We start from the raw sequence: 25,582 nt of genomic DNA on the forward strand, positions 1-25,582 counted from the left end.
TATATATATATATATATATATATATATATAAAAGTCACTGGTTGTGTGTTGAGGGGGAATTACAGTGAGTTAAGAAGTCTGATTGCAAGTTATCAAATTAAACTTTATTTTTTTGGACCCAGGGCCTCAATTCCCTCTTTGTGTGGGGACAGCGCATCTGACGAGCAGCAACAGCCCATCAAGCGACGGAGGATGCTGGGACCAGGAGAACAACAGAGGTTGGCTATAGAGGTAAGTTGTGATGTAATTGTCAGTGTTTCCCCCTAGAACTTTTTTCAGGCCTGGTAGTATGTAGCCAAAACCCTGAACAATCAGCACCTTGGTAATCATATACTTGAGTTGGACATAGGCATGTGTCAGTCAGGATCACTTGCATCAAAATAGCTTAATTGCAAATTAAAGCTGATGATGTATCTTTTACAGGTATGTGATACCATCCTGAGTCATGCCAAAGAGAGGTTCTCCTTCACCCAGCACCTCATCAGCGCAACACTATTGCACGGAGAGTTGTTCCCACAACACAGTGTGAAGTTCCCGATACAGCGCTTGAAACAACCGTGGGCGTACCCCATGTTGAACAAGGCCAAGCTCAAAACCGAACTGTCCCTCATCTATGAGAACAGTGAGTTCAAGGCTTGTAGTGGTGCAGTGCCCCTGTACCAGTTCTTCATGGAGAACAACCTTCAGAGCACTTTCACAGAGACTGCCAGCCTCCTCAAGATCCTCATCACCACACCCATGACAACTGCTGAGTCAGAAAGGTGCTTCTCTACACTGAAAAGGATCAAGACCTTCCTGAGAAACAGCATGACACAGGATCGCCTGAACGCTCTGGCCATGCTCTCCATGGAGAAGAAACTTGTCAGGGACATTCCTGACTTTAATCAAAGGGTCATTGAGAGGTTTGCCACTCAGAAGGACAGACGGGCAAAATTCCTGTACAAATAAGATGACAGACACACACACACAGAGCAGCTCTGGCCGCATGTTTCTTTGTATATAGTTGACCTTAGCATAAAAAAATCCAGTTATATATGGTACTCTAGAAAGTCTTAATAGTGTCTTTGCTAATATTACTGTATATATGTTGTTTTGTATCAATTAATTGTTGCAGTTCTGGAGCACATTAACAATTAGTCACATTTAGTATGATCATAAAATACTGTATGCTATTCTTCCAGTCAAAGGTTTGAGTTCATCCACTTGATATCCATTTCTATATTATACATCCTTTTATACAGTGTAAGATTTCCTATAAACTTTATAATAATTTCATGTTATTGTCCACTTTCCACTCTGTTCTGACAGCATGCCTGTTGCGTTGCCTGTTTACTACCAATGGTGAAAAGTTCACTTTAAATGCAAATGAAAGGCTTGGGTTTGTGTAATATGTTTTTGTGTAAGAATGCCTCAACTTTTTAATATTGGCATTAAATAATTACTGAATGTTTCACTGAGCACTGCTGTCCTGCAGTTTGTGTTAAAATATATCGCGATGGTTACAGGAAAAAAAAAGTATGGCACAGCCCCACCGAGAATATTTTTCACCAGCCGCCACTGGATAGGGGGTGTGAGAGAGTCAGAGGCAGTGGAGATTAGTACGACGAAGGTGCACCTGCTTAGAGTAGGTGACATTATCAACAGGACTCCGGACAAAAGTCCTCGTCAATTAGTCATAGCTCTACCTTCAAATTAGTTTCTACTTGTTATTGGGACTTCAATTGTTACCTGAATTTCCCCTGGGAAGCACTTTGTGCTGATATCTACTAGAACCATCGAACTCAGCATTGCAGTGGGAGCTAACAGAGATAAAGGAAGATCTAATGCAAAAGGGGATTACCACTCTCTGTCTGTCCTCATCACAAGGAGGGGTACAAGAAGATGTCCGTTCAGATACCGGACGATACAGACTTTACCTCTTTCAAGGAACAATGTGAAAACCACGAAGGATGGACAGCGCGCTACAACAAGGGAAGCGTGACGGTGTGGTGCAGGGACGAAGAGTGTAAAACTATCCAGAAACTAAAGGCAAGTGTCTCGCTTCTACAGCATCCTTCTGGTACGACTGGTGCTGTGCTTAAAGGGAAAACACTGCACTGCAGAGAGGAGAGGAGAGAACACTGGAAGTGTGGAATTTGAGGTTTCCAAGAGCAACCCGACTACTGTAGCGCTTCTCGAGATTATTATCATTTTTTTTCAACTGAACAGTTTCGAATCTAATGTATGGAATCATAATGATCATTTTCCTAATGTTTAAATCAATACGATCATCAATAAATCCTGTATACAGCCTTATTCATGGTATTTGTCTGGAGTAGACTATAGTTAGACTTGAGGCGTAGCTTTACCCTTGTGAATAACATGCAGGGGCGGTGTGTTCAATAGGGCGATATGGGCGACGCACTGCCAAACGGGAAAAGGAAGGGATTTTTTTTCTAATCAATTATATCACGGCAACAGTAGTTATCAGTGTTGTAATCTAGACGTCTGGTCTGATCTGCCACTAAATGTCCAATCAGGCTAAAGTCGTGCTTCAAATGGCCACCCCCCCTTTTGGGGCGATTTCAGTCAGGTTGAAAATCGCCCAGAAGTCTGTCATAGACTCCCATGTAAAATCTATTTTTTCAAATATCAGAGCTTTCAATACAATCTCATGGGTGTCTGAGGGCTTGCACTTACGCGCTTTCGTCATACGTAACATAACCATGAACGTAACTAAGAAAAGAGCGGGTAGCCTCATCAATCAATTCACTATTACTGTCAAAATGGCAGTGCAACTCGATTGTCTCTTTGAAAGAAGTTCCTTTTTGTCGGCGAACAAATCAAGATAAATTGGCAACGAAACAATTAGGACCTCCCAGACCAAATTTAATAATTCAACAGGTTTCTACTAAAGGCGGAAAGTCCTACACCCGAGGATTTTCCAAAAATTGGTACGAACGAAAAAATAACATTGCCACTCAACTGGATGAGGGATACAGGCTAGCTGTCCGCCGCCACAACGATGAGGTTAGTGTTGATAATCACAAGTTTACTGGAGAACTGAGACCAAGTAGAGACTTTGGACAGGGTGGATATGGTATAATAAAGGCAGTTTATTCAGAGGTAAAGATATCTGGAATCGCGTGCACGGACCCGTTCGTCAAACTCTTAGGGAGCTATACATTAAGCCCCATTACTTACCATATCAGATAAGAGAAATTGCTGCAGCTACATATATTTTACATCCTGGCCCTACATAGTTCACTATTTGCATCACTTACCAAAATATTACAGGTGGTCATATATGCTTGGAAAGTGGAGATGCCATAGAACGTCAAAAAGTAAACATTGCTGGAGACACATTGCCGTTTTGGAGAAGACATCGCGTTTGCTAGCGAAGAGATTTGTTGTGGCAAATGAACTTGGGCTGGGAATTGCCAGGAACCTCACGATAAGATATATGCATTGCGAGTCTCATGATTCTATACGTAGTGCGATTCGATACTGTGATTTTATTGCGCACCATATGTCTGTTGCAGAGGGATCAGAAAGCCATGAGAACGAGTTTTGATCAGTCATGGAAATAAAGTGCTGAAAACAAATTGGCTCCCAATGTGAAAAGATTGAGAACAAGCTATGAAGGAACAATAATGGTGTTTTTGGTGCAGGTACAGCCAACTAGCGCTAAAATATTGCGATATTGTCAATACAGTATATCGTAAAGTATCACTATGTAACTCGATTTCTTTCACCCCAATCCCTCAAATTAACGGTAAATAACTGAATTGTTTGCCCCACATTTAGCTAAGATGATTAGCTAGCCAGCTAAAATGTTTTATTTAGTTAGCAGTCGCATCTACAATAGTTTACTGTCAATAACATGTCTCCAAAAATGACGTGGTGTCTCCAATTGTGTTGACATTTTACAATTGCGATGCGCATCCATGAGTATCCACTTTCTGTAGCTCAGCTGGTAGAGCACGGCGCTTGTAACGCCAAGGTAGTGGGTTCGATCCCCGGGACCACCCATACACAAAAATGTATGCACGCATGACTGTAAGTCGCTTTGGATAAAAGCGTCTGCTAAATGGCATATTATTATTATTATTATTATTATTATTATTATCTGAAGAGAGCCCCGAAACATTGTGTGCAGACATTTTATGCAATAAATGAAGTAGGTTGAATCTAGTAGTTCTGATCTTCTGATTGGTCCTGATGAGTTGGGCGAGGTCCCCTCCAGGCTACTGTCACTGTTGCATTGGCTCTGAGTCGGGTTCTCTGTCTTCAAATGTTCAGCCTAAGAGAGGGGATTTTTTGTGTGTGTGTGTGTTTAACAGTGATGATGTGTGTGTGTGTGTGTGTGTGTGTGTGTGTGTGTGTGTGTGTGTGTTTAACAGTGATGATGTGTGTGTGTGTGTTTGTGTGTGTGTGTGTGTGTGTCCTCAGAGCAAGAACTCGTGAGTTGGAAGAACTGAGAGGCCTATGGCGTGGGTGTTGTCCTTGGCCACCTGCTGACAAGGCTGACAAGATAGGACCCTTTTGTCCATTGTTATTGGATAGGAACAGAACTTATAACCAGCTCCTGACCTAAATAGATCTTAGCACAACATTTTACTCAACATATCATATTCCATATTCACTATAACAAATATATTTACTACGACATTAGCAAGAACCGCCACATCCTCAGCCGGCTAATCCAGTGTGTGAAGTTTTGCGGAGTGTTTGAGTTAGCTTTGCGAGGCAAAGATGAAACTGAGGGCTCCACCAACCCTGGTAAGCCAACACTTTTGAGATCAGTCAATAAATGCTTCTGGTATTGACTTATATGCTGCCCCTGTCTTCATGTTGTTGCTGGACATATCTTTTTAAAAATGTGTGTAGGTCACCTAAATCATCAGAAAAATTGCCCCCCCTGAGAATTTTTTCAGGAGCCGCCACTGATAACATGGCATTGAGTAATTCCCCTGTTCATACAATTTTCTGATTAGGTAGGTGTTTAACTACACCAGGATTTAGGCTTTGTAAAGCACTGGTGACTGTTAACATAGTCGACCATGAGTTATTATAATATGTGCTGGTCTCTTGACCATATTAGTGGCAGGTAATGACAAATACTGGAACATTCCATTACCCATAATGCTGTGGTTCTCTTCTGTCCTCCCCCCTTAGAGACCCCTGGAGCATTCCATTACCCATAATGCTGTGGTTCTCTTCTGTCCTCCCCCCTCAGAGACCCCTGGAGCATTCCATTACCCATAATGCTGTGATTCTCTTCTGTCCTCCCCCCTTAGAGACCCCTGGAGCATTCCATTACCCATAATGCTGTGATTCTCTTCTGTCCTCCCCCCTTAGAGACCCCTGGAGCATTCCATTACCCATAATGCTGTGGTTCTCTTCTGTCCTCCCCCTTAGAGACCCCTGGAGCATTCCATTACCCATAATGCTGTGGTTCTCTTCTGTTCTCCCCCTTAGAGACCCCTGTAAAACTCACTAGATAAATAACTGCAGAGGTTTCTCATCTTCTCATTTTGCAGCAAATGCTTGTTGTTACGAGAGCAGTTTATTCAGTCTCAGAGCTTAATGTCTAGTGAATGTGTAGTGAATAGGGCTATGATGATATAATGCTAAGCTAGGGGGGAGGAGGAGGAGGAGGAGGAGGAGGAGGAGGGAGAGAGAGATAGAGAGAGAGAGAGAGAGAGGGCTCATAAAATATGATGAAGATGATAATCCTAAATTATTAAAAGGAGAGCTTCCTCTCATTTATGATAATTTAGGATAGCAACATTATGCAGTAAAATGTTGCTATCCTTTACCAATAATTTAGTGGTTTCCCAAAACATAGCCTACACTCTTAGAAAAAAGGGTTCCAAAAGCGTTCTTCGGTTGTCCCCATAGGATAACCCTTTTTGGTTCCAGGTAGAACCTTGTGAAAAGGGTGTTACATGGAACCCAAAAAGGGTTCTACCTGAAACCAAACAGGGTTCTTCAAAGGGTTCTCCTATGGGGACAGCCAAAGAACCCCTTTAGGTTCTAGATAGTGCCTTTTTTTTCTGAGTGTATTCATGTCCTAAAATCCTAATCAGTTCCAGAGGATGGAAGGTTTGTGATTGCACCATTGGATAGGAATTCAGGTGGATCCCAATTCTGCACCACAGTATAGCAGTAGAGTAGTATAGTAGTATAGTAGTATAGTAGTATAGTAGTATAGTAGTATAGTAGTATATTATTATAGCAGTATAGCAGTATAGCAGTATAGCAGTATAGTAGTATAGTAGTATAGTAGTATAGTAGTATAGTAGTATAGTAGTACAGTAGTATAGTAGCATAGTAGTATAGTAGTATAGTAGTATAGTAGTATAGCAGTATAGTAGTATAGCAGTATAGCAGTATATTAGTACAGTAGTACAGTAGTATAGCAGTACAGTACTATATTATTAAAGTAGTATAGCAGTATAGTGGTATAGTAGTATAGTAGTATAGCAGTATAGTTGTACAGTAGTATAGCAGTATAGCAGTATAGTACTATAGTAGTAAAGTAGTATAGCAGTATAGTAGTATAATACTATAGCAGTATAGTACTATAGTAGTAAAGTAGTGTAGTAGTATAGTAGTATAGCAGTATAGCAGTATTGGGGCACTAGGCAAATTGTAGGTCTTGTGAGCGGAAACTTGAACATTGTGAGAATTTTGTGCAACTTCCGGCGCCCGCTTACAGTGAACACTTACAGTTTTAGACAGTAGCCAATAGTCTATTGTGGCTATTTTAACATAATGTAGGCCTACCAACAAAACCAATGGAGAAAATCCCAGAACATTTTCACATGGAAATAGCTTTTGATTTCTATGATATAGCCTACAGTAGCCAATATGTGGTGTTCAATGCAGACCTGCATTGCATGAGACTTTTAAAAACGTTTTTACATTATGAAGGACTTGACATTAATTCATTATTTTTTACTTGGTCTGTAACACCATTGGCCAAATAGGTAACTTTAAATTGCATTGTATTGTGTTGTATGATGCAAGAAACCACTTTACAAATAAAACATTCATTATTATTACCATACAGAGAATTAGACAATGTAGGCTACCCCTCTGCCTATTGGCTTATTTGCATATTCAAGCCTATCTCAAAATACAACACTGCCCCTTTCATTAAGACAAGCTTCGTGGTCCTCTGTAGCTCAATTGGTAGAGCATGGCGCTTGTAACGCCAGGGTAGTGGGTTCGATCCCCGGGACCACCCATACACAAAAAATGTATGCACGCATGACTGTAAGTCGCTTTGGATAAAAGCGTCTGCTAAAAATGGCATATATTTTTTTACCTGACTGGCTTTTCAAAGAAATGCAGCCTACACTTTTGTGCTCTTGTAGGAAGCAGTAACTCCCCATTGCTGACCTATACTTATCTATGCCTGGGCTAATAACTGGCTAACTAGCAAAGAATATCAACAAATGTGAACACGCGTGACTCTGCGCTCTGATCTGATCTGATCTGAAAAGCGCATTCTCTCGTGGGTTATTGAAAGACCGGTCATGGGCTACCCCCCGCCAGTAGAATTCTACTCCGTTGCGCTCTGGCTCTGCCTACCACAAAATCACAGACTCAATCTTGCAAAGTTAGATTTGTTTTGATTTGTTGCATTGAAAAGGGGATGATATAATGTTGATTCGATCACAGAAAAAACGTTTATCTATAAAGTGCAAACTAATGGGGCGAACTGCACAGAGACACAATCTCTTGTGTCTCTGTGTGGCCTGGCATTTCTTCTACTCCGCAGTCCTGGAGGAAGTGCGGGGCCGCGCACGCGCGCAATGTAGAGGGAACGTTGGTCCTAGGGAAAGGGAAAAGGAAACGTAAAGGGCAAGATACCTAGTCAGTTATACAACTGAATGCATTCAACTTGAAATGTGTCTTCCACATTTAACCCAACCCCTCTGAATCAGAGTAAGACTAGATCATCTGACCACACCTCTGTAGAAAGCAGCTATACTGTAGTCCTAGGTAAGACTAGAGGATCACTAGATGATCAGACCATGCCTATGTAGAAGGCCTCTGGTTTCTGCCTGTCAGAAAGGAAAGCAATCTTGGTCTCTGAGGTGACGTCCACCCAGGAGACGTCCTGAAAAATGAACAATGGAAAACTGTGGTAATGGCTAGCAGCTAGTAACGAGGAAACCTGATTCCCCTCTGCTGCCAAGAGGGTAACAGCCCTTACTGAAGGAACTCCAGCTGACCCTGTCGGGAACCCAGATGGGGGTAAATAAAGAGGAAAGACAAGAAACAGTGTATGAATTATGAATTGTTTAGAAAGATGAATGAGAAAACAAATGTTGACACCCAGAACGAACGTCAACAGAAAGGAGATGATGGCTAGACAGACCTGTCTTTATAATGCATGAATCTTTCCGGGGGCACTGATGCACTTCTTGGCTCCTGAATAATAGAACATTCGCGTAGAGGTATTGACGACATTCCATTCAGAGGGACCTAACCTAAGGAGCCAACCACGGCAGTGGAAATCGGGGAAGCTAATAGGCCTTCTGTTGAAGCCAGGCCTGGATGGTGAATTATTAACGCAACACCAGCGATCTACTGATTGAGTTACATGGAGCCGTTTGCTACGTTGACCCGACACACAATATCTGATTGTGTTGCACCTGGAATGCTATACAGCACTGTAATCCCTGCACACTGATCAACTAAAGGCATCCTGTAAGATTTACAATGGAAGGAAGTGGAATTCTTATTCCGGGGCTTAACCCCTCTTTACAGTATTCCTCTCCTGGACTTTACACCTCGATGACAATGGGTCAAATTGAATTGAATGTATCATCTCTTTGTCCTGTAGTTTCCACTTTAATCTTGAATCCTGTCTTTTCTTAATTCTTAATTCTTTACTCACAAAGAGTCCGACATTTGATGAGCCATTTGATGAGCCAAAAAACCAATGTTCCCCACTGAAGATGACTTTCATTAAAATAAAGCTAATTGATCACAGAAGAGCCTAAATAAACATATTTACTACAGCTATGGAGTGCAACAGGAAAGTAAACTAAGTTGTGCATTATAATGCATTATTCACAGCTAATAAGGTGTTAAAAATGCGCTTATAATGCTTAATGGAGAGGGTATCCAAAGGAAGTGTTATGGGAAACTCCTGTAGCAGCCTCATAGTTAAATACAAACAATAAACTTCTGACCACTGGTTCCTCTCTCAGTCCTTCCTTCCTCTCCCAAACCCAAACACAAGGAAAGGCTAGGGGCCACCATCATTAGAAAAGATCTGATGAGATAAGATACATTTGTCTTGGACATAAAAACACTCAAACCCAAACAGAAGGAATGGCTTGGAATGGCCCACTCTACTGCTGTGGCCCCCAGCTATCCCACGCTCCCCCCCACTCTGCTGCTGTGGCCCCCAGCTATCCCGCCCCCCACACTCTACTTCTGTGGCCCCCAGCTATCCCACGACCCCCCTCCACTCTACTTCTGTGGCCCCCAGCTATCCCACGCCACCCCCCCACTCTACTTCTGTGGCCCCCAGCTATCCCGACCCCCCCCCCACCACTCTACTTCTGTGGCCCCCCAGCTATCCCACGACCCCCCCCACTCTACTGCTGTGGCCCCCAGCTATCCCACGCACCCCCCCACTCTGCTGCTGTGGCCCCCAGCTATCCCACGCTCCCCCCCACTCTACTGCTGTGGCCCCCAGCTATCCCACACTGATGGGTCAGAGATATGGGGGAAAACCACATATTTGCTTGTTTACGTTGTGATATGATACACTGTGCTTGACTTGTAGCTAGGCCTACTGTATGGAGTTTAATATGATGTACACTGAACTGTATCCAGTTTAATATGATGTATACTGTACTGTATAGAGTTTAATATGATGTACACTGTACTATATACAGTGAGGGAAAAAAGTATTTGATCCCCTGCTGATTTTGTACGTTTGCCCACTGACAAAGAAATTATCAGTCTATAATTTTAATGGTAGGTTTATTTGAACAGTGAGAGACAGAATAGCAACAAAAAAATCCAGAAAGACGCATGTCAAAAATTTTATAAATTGATTTGCATTTTAAGGAGGGAAATAAGTATTTGACCCCCTCTCAATCAGAAAGATTTCTGGCTCCCAGGTTTCTTTTATACAGGTAACGAGCTGAGATTAGGAGCACACTCTTAAAGGGAGTGCTCCTAATCTCAGTTTGTTACCTGTATAAAAGACACCTGTACACAGAAGCAATCAATCAATCAGATTCCAAACTCTCCACCATGGCCAAGACCAAAGAGCTCTCCAAGGATGTCAGGGATAAGATTGTAGACCTACACAAGGCTGGAATGGGCTACAAGACCATCGCCAAGCAGCTTGGTGAGAAGGTGACAACAGTTGGTGCGATTATTCGCAAATGGAAGAAACACAAAATAACTGTCAATCTCCCTCGACCTGGGGCTCCATGCAAGATCTCACCTCGTGGAGTTGCAATGATCATGAGAACTTTGAGGAATCAGCCCAGAACTACACGGGAGGATCTTGTCAATGATCTCAAGGCAGCTGCGACCATAGACACCAAGAAAACAATTGGTAACACACTACGCCATGAAGGACTGAAATCCTGCAGCGCCCGCAAGGTCCACCTGCTCAAGAAAGCACATATACAGGGCCGTCTGAAGTTTGCCAATGAACATCTGAATGATTCAGAGGAGAACTGGGTGAAAGTGTTGTGGTCAGATGAGACCAAAATGGAGCTCTTTGGCATCAACTCAACTCGCCGTGTTTGGAGGAGGAGGAATGCTGCCTATGACCCCAAGAACACCATCCCCACCGTCAAACATGGAGGTGGAAACATTATGCTTTGGGGGTGTTTTTCTGCTAAGGGGACAGGACAACTTCACCGCATCAAAGGGACGATGGACGGGGCCATGTACCGTCAAATCTTGGGTGAGAACCTCCTTCCCTCAGCCAGGGAATTGAAAATGGGTCGTGGATGAGTATTCCAGCATGACAATGACCCAAAACACATGGCCAAGGCAACAAAGGAGTGGCTCAAGAAGAAGCACATTAAGGTCCTGGAGTGGCCTAGCCAGTCTCCAGACCTTAATCCCATAGAAAATCTGTGGAGGGAGCTGAAGGTTCGAGTTGCCAAACGTCAGCCTCGAAACCTTAATGACTTGGAGAAGATCTGCAAAGAGGAGTGGGACAAAATCCCTCCTGAGATGTGTGCAAACCTGGTGGCCAACTACAAGAAACGTCTGACCTCTGTGATTGCCAACAAGGGTTTTGCCACCAAGTACTAAGTCATGTTTTGCAGAGGGGTCAAGTACTTATTTCCCTCATTAAAATGCAAATCAATTTATAACATTTTTGACATGCGTTTTTCTGGATTTTTGTTGTTGTTATTCTGTCTCTCACTGTTCAAATAAACCTACCATTAAAATTATAGACTGATCATGACTTTGTCAGTGGGCAAACGTACAAAATCAGCAGGGGATCAAATACTTTTTTCCCTCACTGTAGAGATTAATATGATGTACACTGTACTGTATCCAGTTTAATATGATGTATACTATACTGTATAGAGTTTAATATGATGTACACTATACCTTATAGAGTTTAATATTATGTACAGTGTACTGTATCCAGTTTAATATGATGTACACTATACCTTATAGAGTTTAATACAATGTACACTGTACTGTATCCAGTTTAATATGATGTACACTGTACTGTATCCAGTTTAATATGATGTACACTGTACTGTATCCAGTTTAATATTATGTACATTATACTGAATAGAGTTTAATATGATGTAAACTATATTGTATAACGAGCACGAAGACGGATGTAATCTAAACAGAGAGCATTAAGATGGATGTAATCTAAACAGAGAGCATTAAGATGGATGTAATCTAAACAGAGAGCATTAAGATGGATGTAATCTAAACAGAGAGCATTAAGATGGATGTAATCTAAACAGAGAGCATTAAGATGGATGTAATCTAAACAGAGAGCATTAAGATGGATGTAATCTAAACAGAGAGCATTAAAATGGATGTAATCTAAACAGAGAGCATTAAGATGGATGTAATCTAAACAGAGAGCATTAAGATGGATGTAATCTAAACAGAGGCCATTAAGATGGATGTAATGTAAACAGAGAGCATTAAGATGGATGTAATCTAAACAGAGAGCATTAAGATGGATGTAATCTAAACAGAGGCCATTAAGATGGATGTAATCTAAACAGAGAGCATTAAAATGGATGTAATCTAAACAGAGAGCATTAAAATGGATGTAATCTAAACAGAGAGCATTAAAATGGATGTAATCTAAACAAGAGAGCATTAAGATGGATGTAATCTAAACAGAGAGCATTAAGATGGATGTAATCTAAACAGAGAGCATTAAGATGGATGTAATGTAAACAGAGCGCATTAAGATGGATGTCACCTTATGTAATACAGTGGGGAAAAAAAGTATTTAGTCAGCCACCAATTGTGCAAGTTCTCCCACTTAAGAAGATGAGAGAGGCCTGTAATTTTCATCATAGGTACACGTCAACTATGACAGACAAAATGAGAAAAAAAAATCCAGAAAATCACATTGTAGGATTTTTAATGAATTTATTTGCAAATTATGGTGGAAAATAAGTATTTGGTCAATAACAAAAGTTTCTCAATACTTTGTTATATACCCTTTGTTGGCAATGACACAGGTCAAACGTTTTCTGTAAGTCTTCACAAGGTTTTCACAAACTGTTGCTGGTATTTTGGCCCATTCCTCCATGCAGATCTCCTCTAGAGCAGTGATGTTTTGGGGCTGTCGCTGGGCAACACAGACTTTCAACTCCCTCCAAAGATTTTCTATGGGGTTGAGATCTGGAGACTGGCTAGGCCACTCCAGGACCTTGAAATGCTTCTTACGAAGCCACTCCTTCGTTGCCCGGGCGGTGTGTTTGGGATCATTGTCATGCTGAAAGACCCAGCCACGTTTCATCTTCAATGCCCTTGCTGATGGAAGGAGGTTTTCACTCAAAATCTCACGATACATGGCCCCATTCATTCTTTCCTTTACACGGATCAGTCGTCCTGGTCCCTTTGCAGAAAAACAGCCCCAAAGCATGATGTTTCCACCCCCATGCTCCACAGTAGGTATGGTGTTCTTTGGATGCAACTCAGCATTCTTTGTCCTCCAAACACGACAAGTTGAGTTTTTACCAAAAAGTTATATTTTGGTTTCATCTGACCATATGACATTCTCCCAATCCTCTTCTGGATCATCCAAATGCACTCTAGCAAACTTCAGACGGGCCTGGACATGTACTGGCTTAAGCAGGGGGACACGTCTTGCACTGCAGGATTTGAGTCCCTAGCGGCATAGTGTGTTACTGATGGTAGGCTTTGTTACTTTGGTCCCAGCTCTCTGCAGGTCATTCACTAGGTCCCCCCGTGTTGTTCTGGGATTTTTGCTCACCGTTCTTGTGATCATTTTGACCCCACAGGGTGAGATCTTGCGTGGAGCCCCAGATCGAGGGAGATTATCAGTGGTCTTGTATGTCTTCCATTTCCTAATAATTGCTCCCACAGTTGATTTCTTCAAACCAAGCTGCTTACCTATTGCAGATTCAGTCTTCCCAGCCTGGTGCAGGTCTACAATTTTGTTTCTGGTGTCCTTTGACAGCTCTTTGGTCTTGGCCATAGTGGAGTTTGGAGTGTGACTGTTTGAGGTTGTGGACAGGTGTCTTTTATACTGATAACAAGTTCAAACAGGTGCCATTAATACAGGTAACGAGTGGGGGACAGAGGAGCCTCTTAAACAAGAAGTTACAGGTCTGTGAGAGCCAGAAATCTTGCTTGTTTGTAGGTGACCAAATACTTATTTTCCACCATAATTTGCAAATAAATTCATTAAAAATCCTACAATGTGATTTTCTGGAATTTTATTTCTCAATTTGTCTGTCATAGTTGACGTGTACCTATGATGAAAATTACAGGCCTCTCTCATCTTTTTAAGTGGGAGAACTTGCACAATTGGTGGCTGACTAAATACTTTTTTTTCCCCACTGTATCTCATAGGCAACACTTCATTTAGTTTATTATTCATTCAACTAATATATCTCATATGGTAAATTAATTTAGTTAGGTCTTGGTGTATTCTGTTGGTTCCATATGGTCACACAGGTATTACTGTAATATAAAATATTCAACTTCCTCAACTTCAAATGCTGTTGTTATGGTGGTGTACTGTGTTCCCACCTGGCGATCTTTTGAATTACAGTTGTTGAAGGTTTTCTGCACAGTGCAATCTTTTCTATAAAACACGGACTGATCTATGGGGAACATTCCAAATAACAATTTGTTAACATAAATCCTTCTAGAAGAGAGACTGTAGCAGCTTCTGTGTCTGATCTATTTTCATAGCATGCACTACATCCGTTCTAAACTTTATTGATACTAAAGACAGTTCCAATTTCAGAGGCCGCAGTTCAGGGAAGTTGAATCAATCACTGTCCTACCTTGTTATTCATATCTAACCCTAGTCCTATAACTGTAGCAGCAACAATGTAGTTATAGGGTTTATCGGTATAGGTTATTAGACAAATATATTTATCATTTCATTTTTAAAATATAATATGTGTTGTTTTACTTATTGTTTCAGATGAAGATAGTGTGCAAGGACGTGACTGCTGAGACCCTTTACGACGTCCTTCATGACACCAGCTACCGGAAGAAGTGGGACAGCAACATGATTGACACCCACGATATCGGCAGGCTTACTGTCAACGCAGACGTAGGATATTACTCCTGTGAGTTAGTGTCAGACGTAGGATATTACTCCTGTGAGTTAGTGTCAGACGTAGGATATTACTCCTGAGAGTTAGTTTCAGACGTAGGATATTACTCCTGTGAGTTAGTGTCAGACGTAGGATATTACTCCTGTGAGTTAGTGTCAGACGTAGGATATTACTCCTAATGGTTCGTGTCAGACGTAGGATATTACTCCTGTGAGTTAGTGTCAGACGTAGGATATTACTCCTGTGAGTTAGTGTCAGACGTAGGACATTACTCCTGTGAGTTAGTGTCAGACGTAGGATATTACTCCTGTGAGTTAGTGTCAGACGTAGGATATTACTCCTGAGAGTTAGTGTCAGACGTAGGATATTACTCCTGTGAGTTAGTGTCAGACGTAGGATATTACTCCTGTGAGTTAGTGTCAGACGTAGGATATTACTCCTGTGAGTTAGTGTCAGACGTAGGATATTACTCCTGATGAGTTCGTGTCAGACGTAGGATATTACTCCTGTGAGTTAGTGTCAGACGTAGGATATTACTCCTGTGAGTTAGTGTCAGACGTAGGATATTACTCCTGTGAGTTAGTGTCAGACGTAGGATATTACTCCTGTGAGTTAGTGTCAGACGTAGGATATTACTCCTGAGAGTTAGTGTCAGACGTAGGATATTACTCCTAATGGTTCGTGTCAGACGTAGGATATTACTCCTGAGAGTTAGTGTCAGACGTAGGATATTACTCCTGTGAGTTAGTGTCAGACGTAGGATATTACTCCTGTGAGTTAGTGTCAGACGTAGGATATTACTCCTGTGAGTTAGTGTCAGACGTAGGACATTACTCCTGTGAGTTAGTGTCAGACGTAGGACATTACTCCTGTGAGTTAGTGTCAGACGTAGGATATTACTCCTGAGAGTTAGTGTCAGACGTAGGACATTACTCCTGTGAGTTAGTGTCACATTGTTTACTGATGATAAGCCTCCTGGTATTGAATCAGTATTCAGGAGGCAGGTGGAAACTACAGCCGGGGTGGAAGCAGAAGGTTGCTCTGACTCATCAGGCACTCGTCAGGGACCGTCATAACTGTTGTGTTTGTGCGTGTGTGTGTGTGTGTGTGTGTGTGTGTGTGTGAGTACATGCCTGTGTGTGTGTGTGTGTGTGTACTTCCATGCGTGTGTGTGTGCTCTTGCGAGTCTAAGCAGATGGGTTGTCAAGGTCAAAGCAGATAACATCCAGCAACTTCTGACTCTTTCTGTCATTAGAAGTGAAAAGAAGGTAGAGGAGGAGGAGGAAGAGGAGGAGGAGGAGGAGGAAGAGGAGGGGGAGGAGGAAGAGGAGGAGGAGGAAGAGGAAGAGGAGGGGGAGGAGGAAGATGATGAGGAAGAGGAGGAGGAGGAGGAGGAAGAGGAGGAAAGGGAGGAGGGGGAGGAGGAAGAGGAGGAGGAGGAAGAGGATGAAGAGGAAGAGGAGGAAGAGGAGGAGGAGGAAGAAGGGGAGGAAGAGGAGGAGGAGGAAGAAGAGGAAGAGGAGGAGGAAGAGGAGGAGGAGAAAGAGGAGGAGAAAGAGGAGGAGGAAGAGGAGGAGGGGGAGGAGGATAGCAAGTCACTCTGAGCAGGCAGCACAGTAGTAACAGCGGATTATCCACTACAGAGAAGCACCAGCAGAATCATACAACTAAATTATGGCTGAGGTTTCTCTTCATATAGACAGAGGCTGCATCCCAACTGGCATCCTATTCCCTATATAGTGCACTTCTTTTGTCCTTAGGGCCCTGGTCAAAAGTAGGAAATAGGGTACCATTTGGGACACACACAGAAACAAAGAGCTCTCTTTTCAGTATTGATCTGGCCAACATATGAAGAGTTATGGTACTGAAGCCTACTGTCACTACTATCCCACAGAGAGACTAACCAGTACTGTCACTACTATCCCACAGAGAGACCAACCAGTACTGTCACTACTATCCCACAGATAGACTAACCAGTACTGTCACTACTATCCCACAGAGAGACTAACCAGTACTGTCACTACTATCCCACAGTGAGACTAACCAGTACTGTCACTACTATCCCACAGAGAGACTAACCAGTACTGTCAATACTATCCCACAGAGACCAACCAGTACTGTCACTACTATCCCACAGAGAGACTAACCAGTACTGTCACTACTATCCCACAGAGAGACTAACCAGTACTGTCACTACTATCCCACAGAGACTAACCAGTACTGTCACTACTATCCCACAGAGACTAACCAGTACTGTCACTACTATCCCACAGAGACTAACCAGTACTGTCACTACTATCCCACAGAGAGACTAACCAGTACTGTCACTACTATCCCACAGAGAGACTAACCAGTACTGTCACTACTATCCCACAGAGACTAACCAGTACTGTCACTACTATCCCACAGAGACTAACCAGTACTGTCACTACTATCCCACAGAGAGACTAACCAGTACTGTCACTACTATCCCACAGAGAGACTAACCAGTACTGTCACTACTATCCCACAGAGAGACTAACCAGTACGGTCACTACTATCCCACAGAGACTAACCAGTACTGTCACTACTATCCCACAGAGAGACTAACCAGTACTGTCACTACTATCCCACAGAGAGACTAACCAGTACTGTCACTACTATCCCACAGAGAGACTAACCAGTACTGTCACTACTATCCCACAGAGAGACTAACCAGTACTGTCACTACTATCCCACAGAGAGACTAACCAGTACTGTCACTACTATCCCACAGAGAGACTAACCAGTACTGTCACTACTATCCCACAGAGACTAACCAGTACTGTCACAACTATCCCACAGAGAGACCAACCAGTACTGTCACTACTATCCCACAGAGAGACTAACCAGTACTGTCACTACTATCCCACAGAGAGACTAACCAGTACTGTCACTACTATCCCACAGAGAGACTAACCAGTACTGTCACTACTATACCACAGAGAGACTAACCAGTACTGTCACTACTATCCCACAGAGAGACTAACCAGTACTGTCACTACTTTCCCACAGAGAGACTAACCAGTACTGTCACTACTATCCCACAGAGAGACTAACCAGTACTGTCACTACTATCCCACAGAGAGACTAACCAGTACTGTCACTACTATCCCACAGAGAGACTAACCAGTACTGTCACTACTATCCCACAGAGAGATTAACCAGTACTGTCACTACTATCCCACAGAGAGATTAACCAGTACTGTCACTACTATCCCACAGAGAGACTAACCAGTACTGTCACTACTATCCCACAGAGAGACTAACCAGTACGGTCACTACTATCCCACAGAGACTAACCAGTACTGTCACTACTATCCCACAGAGAGACTAACCAGTACGGTCACTACTATCCCACAGAGACTAACCAGTACTGTCACTACTATCCCACAGAGAGACTAACCAGTACGGTCACTACTATCCCACAGAGAGACTAACCAGTACTGTCACTACTATCCCACAGAGAGACTAACCAGTACTGTCACTACTATCCCACAGAGAGACTAACCAGTACTGTCACTACTATCCCACAGAGAGACTAACCAGTACGGTCACTACTATCCCACAGAGACTAACCAGTACGATCACTACTATCCCACAGAGAGACTAACCAGTACGGTCACTACTATCCCACAGAGAGACTAACCAGTACTGTCACTACTATCCCACAGAGAGACTAACCAGTACGGTCACTACTATCCCACAGAGAGACTAACCAGTACTGTCACTACTATCCCACAGAGAGACTAACCAGTACTGTCACTACTATCCCACAGAGAGACTAACCAGTACGGTCACTACTATCCCACAGAGAGACTAACCAGTACTGTCACTACTATCCCACAGAGAGACTAACCAGTACTGTCACTACTATCCCACAGAGAGACTAACCAGTACTGTCACTACTATCCCACAGAGAGACTAACCAGTACTGTCACTACTATCCCACAGAGAGACTAACCAGTACTGTCACTACTATCCCACAGAGACTAACCAGTACTGTCACTACTATCCCACAGAGAGACTAACCAGTACTGTCACTACTATCCCACAGAGAGACTAACCAGTACTGTCACTACTATCCCACAGAGAGACTAACCAGTATTGTCACTGCTATCCCACAGAGAGACTAACCAGTACTGTCACTACTATCCCACAGAGAGACTAACCAGTACTGTCACTACTATCCCACAGAGAGACTAACCAGTACTGTCACTACTATCCCACAGAGAGACTAACCAGTATTGTCACTGCTATCCCACAGAGACTAACCAGGATATTTACTGAGCTCTAATGTACTTGCCTCTTATCTTATCTTTACACCTGCTGACTGTCCTCCCTTTGGTTTCAACTGTCATGTCTTTTATTTCATTACTGTATTTGACAGTTTTATATACTTCACCTTGAGTCAACTGCCGTACATGAACGGCAGTTAGTGTGAGTCAATATGCCCCATATGTAGTAGACTAAACCATGTTTCTCATAGTAAAAGCTGTTTCTATGACTAACCACATGTTGCAGATGAAAGGTACAGCAAACGAGCAGTCATAGAAATAGACTGAATAGACTGGGTTGTGAGGCAGTTCATCACTGAGAATCATTGAGAACTCTAGAGAATTAGACAATAGAATACTACAGTATGTGGACATGTGGACACATTGAAACATCTTCCACTAAAGTCATGTTGTCATTGTGTCTGTAGGGAAGTGCCCGAGCCCCCTGAAGAACAGGGACTTTGTCACCATGAGATCATGGCTTCCTCTGGGCAACGACTACCTGATCATCAACTACTCTGTCAAACACCCGGTATGTACCTTTATCTACACACAGTGTTGGTTGGCTCGGAATATTATCAGCCGTCACAACGGACGAGTGGCTGGTCATCTTTTTCGTACAAGTAGGATTACTCTTGTGCTACAGCACCCAAAGATGATTTTACTTATCTAAAGTTGAGCATGTCTTAGAGTGAATTTTGTACAATAGATAGATGCCATTAGTACTGCCTGCCAAAGGCTCAGTCTGCGGTATAAGTTGAGTCAACATCCCTACATGCCTCTGTTGTGACCTATCACAGAAGTCCGGGTTGTGAATAAAAAAAAAAAAAAGTCTAAATATAATGTGAACAGCTGACTGGTTTAATTTGTTATGGTAATTCATTCGTGAATAATACTTTCATTTGATCGGTCTTATTCCAGCAATATCCACCCAGAAAGGACTACGTGAGAGCGGTGTCGCTGCTGACAGGCTACCTGATTCAGTCCAACGGAGCAAACTCCTCCACTCTCTATTACCTAACGCAGGTCGATCCCAAAGGTAAACCTTTTAACTGGTTATATACAGTACTGAGCATCTTAAATGATTTAAATAACATAGTGTTTTGGTGTTTTACAGTACAGCTCTATGCTGGTCAACACTGGATATGGATACAGTGCATCGTTGTCATTGAGTGCTACGAGAACCCTACTGTTTGTGTACGTAACAGCATTAATGTTAGCTGAAACTCCCCTCGCTTCACTCCACTGAGAGAGTCCTGTTGAAATATCTCTGTGTACACAGACATAGGTCCTAGGAAGGAATCAGGCAAAGATCAAACGCAAAAAGATGATGTTACATAAGTAACTTTTTGAACCCTACTAGGCTGATGATATGACCTGCGGAGTATCCTTCCTATCCAAGATATTGAAGGTGCTTTTAACGACTGTGCTCTAAAGAAGGCCATTACTGACCGAAAGCGTAGCCATTAAAATACTGACATTGCATCTGATTGAAGTGTGGAGAGACCATTTCACTACAGTATATATCTTCTCTTGCACCTTTTCTAAACCTAAAGGCGGGGTGCAGCAGATCACCACATTGTCTAAAACTACTACGTGTGTTCCATTGTAATTTAACAACTGTTTTCATCATTGGACTTAGCTTGTATTACAGCTTAATTCTAGCCTAGTTTTTGTCCCTGAGTGAGAAGAGACTTGGTGTGTGTGTGTGTGTGTGTGTGTGTGTCCCTGAGTGAGAAGAGACTTGGTGTATGTGTGTGTGTGTGTGTCCTTGAGTGAGAAGAGACTTGGTGTATGTGTGTGTGTGTGTGTGTCCTTGAGTGAGAAGAGACTTGGTGTATGTGTGTGTGTGTGTGTGTCCTTGAGTGAGAAGAGACTTGGTGTATGTGTGTGTGTGTGTGTGTGTCCTTGAGTGAGAAGAGACTTGGTGTATGTGTGTGTGTGTGTGTCCTTGAGTGAGAAGAGACTTGGTGTATGTGTGTGTGTGTGTGTGTCCTTGAGTGAGAAGAGACTTGGTGTATGTGTGTGTGTGTGTGTCCTTGAGTGAGAAGAGACTTGGTGTATGTGTGTGTGTGTGTGTCCTTGAGTGAGAAGAGACTTGGTGTATGTGTGTGTGTGTGTCCTTGAGTGAGAAGAGACTTGGTGTGTGTGTGTGTGTGTCCTTGAGTGTGAAGCCTCAGGAAGCCTCCGATGGCCCCCTGCACCAGTATGACACCACCACTGCAGAAGACATGTTTTATGAATCTGCTGATGTCATCCGTTTTCTGTGCTGCTCCGAGCTACCCCGTTGATAATACATTCCTTCTGTTCCATTGCTGTGCGTGTGCGTGTGTGTGTGTGTGCACGTGTGGTAGTGTGTGAGTCTCTGTGTGTGTGTGTGTGTGTGTGTGTGTGTGTGTGTGTGTGTGTGTGTGTGTGTGTGTGTGTGTGTGTGTGTGTGTGCGTGAGTGTGTGTGTATGTGTATGTGTGTGTGTGTATGCGTGTGTGTGTGTGTGTGCGTGTGGTAGTGTGTGAGTGTGTGTGTATGTGTATGTATATGTGTGTGTGTGTGTGTGTGTGTTTGTTGCTGTAAAGCTCATACAGCTGGCACACTATCATCACACTTCTGTACTGTATACTGTCCTTACTGTAAACCAGAGGTCCTGCATGAACTATATCTGCTGTATACTGTCCTTACTGTAAACCAGAGGTCCTGTAGGAACTATATCTACTGTATACTGTCCTTACTGTAAACCAGAGGTCCTGTAGGAACTATATCTACTGTATACTGTCCTTACTGTAAACCAGAGGTCCTGTAGGAACTATATCTACTGTATACTGTCCTTACTGTAAACCAGAGGTCCTGCATGAACTATATCTGCTGTATACTGTCCTTACTGTAAACCAGAGGTCCTGCATGAACTATATCTGCTGTATACTGTCCTTACTGTAAACCAGGGGTCATGCAGGAACTATATCTACTGTATACTGTCCTTACTGTAAACCAGAGGTCCTGTAGGAACTATGTCTACTGTATACTGTCCTTACTGTAAACCAGAGGTCCTGTAGGAACTATATCTGCTGTATACTGTCCTTACTGTAAACCAGGGGTCATGCAGGAACTATATCTGCTGTATACTGTCCTTACTGTAAACCAGAGGTCCTGCATGAACTATATCTGCTGTATACTGTCCTTACTGTAAACCAGAGGTCCTGCATGAACTATATCTGCTGTGTACTGTCCTTACTGTAAACCAGGGGTCATGCAGGAACTATATCTACTGTATACTGTCCTTACTGTAAACCAGAGGTCCTGTAGGAACTATGTCTACTGTATACTGTCCTTACTGTAAACCAGGGGTCCTGTAGGAACTATATCTACTGTGTACTGTCCTTACTGTAAACCAGAGGTCCTGTAGGAACTATGTCTACTGTATACTGTCCTTACTGTAAACCAGAGGTCCTGTAGGAACTATATCTACTGTATACTGTCCTTACTGTAAACCAGAGGTCCTGCAGGAACTATATCTGCTGTATACTGTCCTTACTGTAAACCAGAGGTCCTGCATGAACTATATCTGCTGTATACTGTCCTTACTGTAAACCAGGGGTCATGCAGGAACTATATCTACTGTATACTGTCCTTACTGTAAACCAGAGGTCCTGTAGGAACTATGTCTACTGTATACTGTCCTTACTGTAAACCAGAGGTCCTGTAGGAACTATATCTGCTGTATACTGTCCTTACTGTAAACCAGGGGTCCCACAGGAACTATATCTACTGTATACTGTCCTTACTGTAAACCAGAGGTCCTGTAGGAACTATATCTACTGTATACTGTCCTTACTGTAAACCAGGGGTCCTGTAGGAACTATATCTACTGTATACTGTCCTTACTGTAAACCAGGGGTCATGCAGGAACTATATCTACTGTATACTGTCCTTACTGTAAACCAGAGGTCCTGTAGGAACTATATCTACTGTATACTGTCCTTACTGTAAACCAGGGGTCCTGCAGGAACTATATCTACTGTATACTGTCCTTACTGTAAACCAGAGGTCCTGTAGGAACTATATCTACTGTATACTGTCCTTACTGTAAACCAGAGGTCCTGTAGGAACTATATCTGCTGTATACTGTCCTTACTGTAAACCAGAGGTCATGCAGGAACTATGTCAACAGGAAGCAGTGTGTTTTATTAAAGAGAGAACACATTTTTCAGTATTGTATTTGCTATCATAGGCCTGCCTGCAATAAATACTTTATGAGTATTGTATTGGTGTTAAACTTTCATGTTTTTGTCTGGACTGCAGGCTCCCTTCCAAAGTGGGTGGTGAATAGAGTGTCTCAGTTCGTAGCACCAAAGGTAATATTATAATAATCGGTCCTGTCTTAGAAATGTAGTATCTCGAGAACTAGAGAGAGTGTGACTTAACAAAGCACAGGGGGCAACCTGTATTTTCCGTCTCTGGTTTGGGAGAGAGAAATTATTGTGTATCTCTGCCTCCATCTAGTGGTTTCAGGAAGTACATGCATTTCCCAAAGATGTTTTGATTGTTTTGATTCCAAAATCACTATCAAGGATACCATGAAAAGTGTTATTACCATGGCGATAGCTGTTTATTACACATTTAGCAACTATTTATAAACAAATAATTTACAGCGTATTGCTTACTTATAAAACCCTTCAAAACATGTCTCAAGGCTTACCCGAGAGGCGCTTAGCTAACACATCCATTTAGAATCTGAATATCTGTGCTCCTTTCCCCCCCCAGGCCATGAAGAAGATCTTCAAGGCCTGTCAGAAGTATCCAGAGTGGAAGAGGAAGCACAACCCTAACCTGAAGCCCTGGATGTATCCTGAGCAGAACACCTTACCGTGTATAAACGTGGCTGACCTCGTACTGCAGAGAGCTGACTCACTGGAGAACATCGACGAGAGCAGCCTGACAGAGGAGAAACGAGCTCAACATCACAGTGACGATGAAGAGACCTAGGCTAACTCGGAGTGAAGAGACTGTTTGTATAGAATTGTGAGGCTGTGTTTAAAATGACACCTTATTTCCCTATTTAGTGTATTACTTTTGTGCAGGGCCCGTAAGGCTGTGGTCAAAAGTAGTGCACTATTTAGGAAATAGGGGGTGCAATTTCCGACACACCCTCTGCGTTGCGTTTGGTGTGTGTCTTTGCATGTGTGTGAGAGTGTGTGTGTACAGTACAAATAATATACATGTATGATTTACTATCATTTTGATCTGCAAATTTGTCTTGTTGCATTTAGTCGTAATTTATCCATAACTTATTGAGTCAGAGGGGTTTGACAGGGTATTTTCATATAGCATGACAAATTGGGAAAAAATCTGACTTATTCTTCCAAAAATAGACAATGTATTTACGGTGCTATTTTCAACTCAATGGTATAATATCTAATTGATTATAATAATAGTGTAAAACTTTGTGTCTATTTCATAACTAATTTAAAGACCCTAACATGTTTTTTTTCTCCATATTCATGTTTGATTTGACTAAGTTTTCATTTGAAGTGAGATACAATAGCCATTAACAATACAGTCACCTTATCATTCAGCCTACTACAGTATATTTCCAGGTCTCTAGTGCCTCCCAGTGGCAGTAAAACGTCATAACATTTCATCATCCCCCAGTGTTCCGGAAGCCATGAGCGGTTAGAACATTGGAATGTTGTCAGTTTGTTAGGAAGTGAATTAGCATAATGCACCAAGACAAGTGTGCTTTTGTACAGTGAATGGCCCACTGAGGCTCCTAATGACAGTCACAGGGGAGGAGAGATGGAGAGATGGCAGCATAACAACACCTGAGGGAATTCAAGCTCCTCTCTGGAATCATTATAATCAGTCATAATCTGTTATAGCTTGTTATAACCTTAGGGGTCATGAAGCATGTTTAGCTGTTAAAAGGTCATTACTTCAGTTATACTGTCACGTTCGTTCATCGACGGGTCAGACCAAGGCGCAGCGTGATATGCATACATGTTTATTTGACTTATAAGCACAACGACAAAACAAGAAACGAAAAGTCCAAGGTACACAAACAACATACCTAACACGGAACAAGATCCCACAACCCACTAGTGCCAACAGGCTGCCTAAGTATGGTCCCCAATCAGAGACAACGAGCGACAGCTGCCTCTGATTGGGAACCACACCGGCCAACATAGATCTAGACAAACTAGAACCTATAACATAGAACAACACAACATAGAATATACACACCCTGACTCAACATATAAGTGTCCCCTGAGTCAGGGCGTGACATATACTTTGGTCTTGCCTGTCCTGACTGAATATCAAAGATTTTGTCTTTATTAATTAAAAAATGTATTATTAGGCATGTGGTTTCATTTAATTCTAACTGTCTTTTTGTAAGATTTTCTGACATGTTTCCAAAATGGAGAGGCATCATGTTCAATTCAACACACATGTTAAATAAAGAGAAGTTGTGTCCTGATTTTAAGACCTTCGCGGCTGATGTTCT

The 25,582-nt window shown here is 42.4% G+C and overlaps 1 protein-coding gene across 1 annotated transcript; it reads left to right on the forward strand.

Moving 5' to 3' along the window:
• The first annotated feature begins 1,571 nt into the window (after positions 1-1,571).
• stard15 (StAR-related lipid transfer (START) domain containing 15) lies at positions 1,572-25,095 on the forward strand. The gene is made up of 6 exons (XM_041846810.2): positions 1,572-2,028; positions 14,657-14,804; positions 19,516-19,619; positions 20,009-20,126; positions 23,383-23,435; positions 23,845-25,095. The coding sequence occupies exons 1-6, from the start codon at positions 1,882-1,884 to the stop codon at positions 24,064-24,066; spliced, it is 792 nt and encodes a 263-aa protein (XP_041702744.1). The 5' UTR covers positions 1,572-1,881; the 3' UTR covers positions 24,067-25,095.
• The last annotated feature ends 487 nt before the right edge of the window (positions 25,096-25,582 follow it).

Source organism: Coregonus clupeaformis, chromosome 3 (genome assembly GCF_020615455.1).
Source record: "Coregonus clupeaformis isolate EN_2021a chromosome 3, ASM2061545v1, whole genome shotgun sequence".
In the NCBI taxonomy this organism is placed as follows: domain Eukaryota; kingdom Metazoa; phylum Chordata; class Actinopteri; order Salmoniformes; family Salmonidae; genus Coregonus; species Coregonus clupeaformis.